This window comes from Vicia villosa, linkage group LG1 (genome assembly GCF_029867415.1).
Source record: "Vicia villosa cultivar HV-30 ecotype Madison, WI linkage group LG1, Vvil1.0, whole genome shotgun sequence".
NCBI lineage: Eukaryota > Viridiplantae > Streptophyta > Magnoliopsida > Fabales > Fabaceae > Vicia > Vicia villosa.
The window spans coordinates 6,423,783-6,426,264 of NC_081180.1; the positions used below are offsets into that span (position 1 = coordinate 6,423,783).

At 32.0% G+C, this 2,482-nt stretch overlaps 1 protein-coding gene across 1 annotated transcript; it reads right to left on the bottom strand.

Moving 5' to 3' along the window:
- Positions 1-868: 868 nt before the first annotated feature.
- On the bottom strand, positions 869-1,883 carry LOC131600227 (early nodulin-16-like). Its single transcript, XM_058872421.1, has 2 exons — positions 1,636-1,883; positions 869-1,523 (listed from the first exon to the last, which is right to left on the bottom strand). Exons 1-2 carry the CDS (start codon positions 1,817-1,819, stop codon positions 1,075-1,077), a joined length of 633 nt encoding a protein of 210 aa, XP_058728404.1. The 5' UTR covers positions 1,820-1,883; the 3' UTR covers positions 869-1,074.
- Positions 1,884-2,482: the final 599 nt, after the last annotated feature.

Genomic DNA, 2,482 nt, shown 5'->3' on the forward strand with positions numbered 1-2,482 from the left:
TATTATCGGTCCAGCCATTATTCATCTTTGTTTACACTTCCTTCCTTTAAGCAAAACACGCAACAAGAATCAAACTCTAAAGCATAAATAGAAACCATAAGTTACAAAAAATATGCAGAACTGCTTCTCTTGCTGCCCACAACCATTGTTCCTTTCACTACCGTCATTCTGATATGTTATGGTCATCTTCTTCGTGTTCAAGTTCTCTTTGTTAATTTTCATATTTTTTTTCCTTTTTTTTCTTCTTTAACAAAATTCATTCAAGTCTTGTTACAAAATAGTTTTAATGCGTGTTTGAGGTATGAAACATGTTAATGGATGCGTGTTTTGTTATATTCTATATGTTAAGTTTTGAAACCCGTTTCCAACATTCTGATACTAAGTGTTAACTTTTATATTTGATAGTAAACTTATTTCATGATATAATGAAAATCATGTCACTATTTCTTATAGAATAAGAGCAACTTGTAATTTGTTTAAAAAAGATATAGCATGAAATAAATAACACGAAGTGTATTATTTTAAAAAATAATAGCATAAAATACACAAAAAAATACGATAATGGAGAATATACCGATGAATATAATGTTTAAAAAATAAACATTGTAAACCGATCAACCAAACCAAACCAAACCGAACCAAACCGGTTAGTTTGGTTCGGTTCCATTTATGAAAAATGTTGAAAACCGAACCAAACCAAACCGATTGAAATATCATTGGTTCGGACCTTTTTTTGACCAAAAACCAATCCAAGCCGATCCGATTAGTTACACCCCTAGAAGTTGTCCTCTATATTAATATCGTCAAATATTTAAATAAATTTCGTAAAAACAAACCTATGACATTTTAATACTAAAGAAATATAATGGCTATTAAGAGTGTAACGAGTCCTCTTGATTGAGTCGATAACCTCCTTGAATTTTAAAACACTACATTCTTCTGATCAACAAGAAACTAACATCAACCTTTATTTGCCATCTATGAAAAGTAAAGAAACGTAAAAGCAAAATGAAAATGTGCTCAACTTTCGCACGGCTTAGAGACAATCAACTTAAATTACGTAAACATAATCAGTCAAATTAACAACATCATCATAACCATTGAAACCCCCAACCACACCATGCATCCATGACCGTTGGCACCACCACCAGATGAATTTGGCGACGGTGAAGGTGAGAGTGAAGGTGATAGAGATGGTGACTGTGATAGTGACAGTGACAGTGACAGTGACGCAGGCAGGGCCAGAGGAAGAGTCAGTGATGGAGGCGATACTGTCAGTGACGGGGGCGATATCGAAAGTGACGGAGGTGGAGACGGAGGCATAACAACTATTGCGAGCTTTAACCCACGCAAGCAATGACTTCTTCGTCCACTTACGAAATACCATACTCCCAATCTATCAAGCACCACCCTCGTATTCCCGCCATGGAACTCCTTGTGACGAGATCCCTTTGTAATGCACCTTCGATAGTCATGCTCGGTCACTTCATGCACCGCTTCGAATCTTCTATTATACTTAAACACTGCACATGCATGCATACATATATAGTATTATACATGTAAAATCAATATCAGAATCAAAATTGCACAGAAATAGCGGAGAAACGGACAACAAACTGCACCAGTAATAGTTACCTATAGTATCGCCGATTGTGAAGTGATGGTTGGAAGCCCAGTTGAAAAGTGCTTCTTCAGATGGAAGAGGATCCTTCCATAATCTTTCACTGTCTCCAACAAAATGTTCTGTGGATTCTGAGGAGGAAATTAGAAGCAATACTGAGAAAAGTATCATAAAAAATATTAGAGAAGAAGAAGCCATGTTGATGAGTTTGTTTAATTTTAGTATTGTGAGAGAATAATTAGAGAATTGTGTAGCTTTTGGGTTCTCATATATTGGGAATAAATAGGTTTGAACACAACATAAAATTGAATATAGTATTATTATTTTTATTATTATTATTATTATTATTATTATTATTATTATTATTATTACTATTATTATTATTATTATTATTATTATTATTATTATTATTATTATTATTATTATTATTATTATTATTTAAGTAGTATAGTGATGGATGGCAGTTGATAATGCATGAGAGTCACTTGGCAATTAGAATTTATTAATTTGATGAAAGAGGCACTTGGCAATTAGAAGCAACAGAATGTTTTGGTGAAGTGGTGAGCCATAACCTTAACATTCATCCTGCATTATTATTAAGCAAATTGCACCTTTTCGTAATCCTTTAAAGTAATAACATATACTCTATTGAAAACAAATTAACTTACACTTTTTTTTGGTTATATTTATAATCGTTTCAGTTAATATAAATTTTCACCTATGTCCAAAAAGAAATTAGAAGATATATATATATATATATTATAATTAGTATATCCAATCATTTTCTAAAGGTTACTCTTATTACAAAAGGGTCATCTGCATATACTATTGAAATCTTAATTAATTTTTTTAATACTTAAA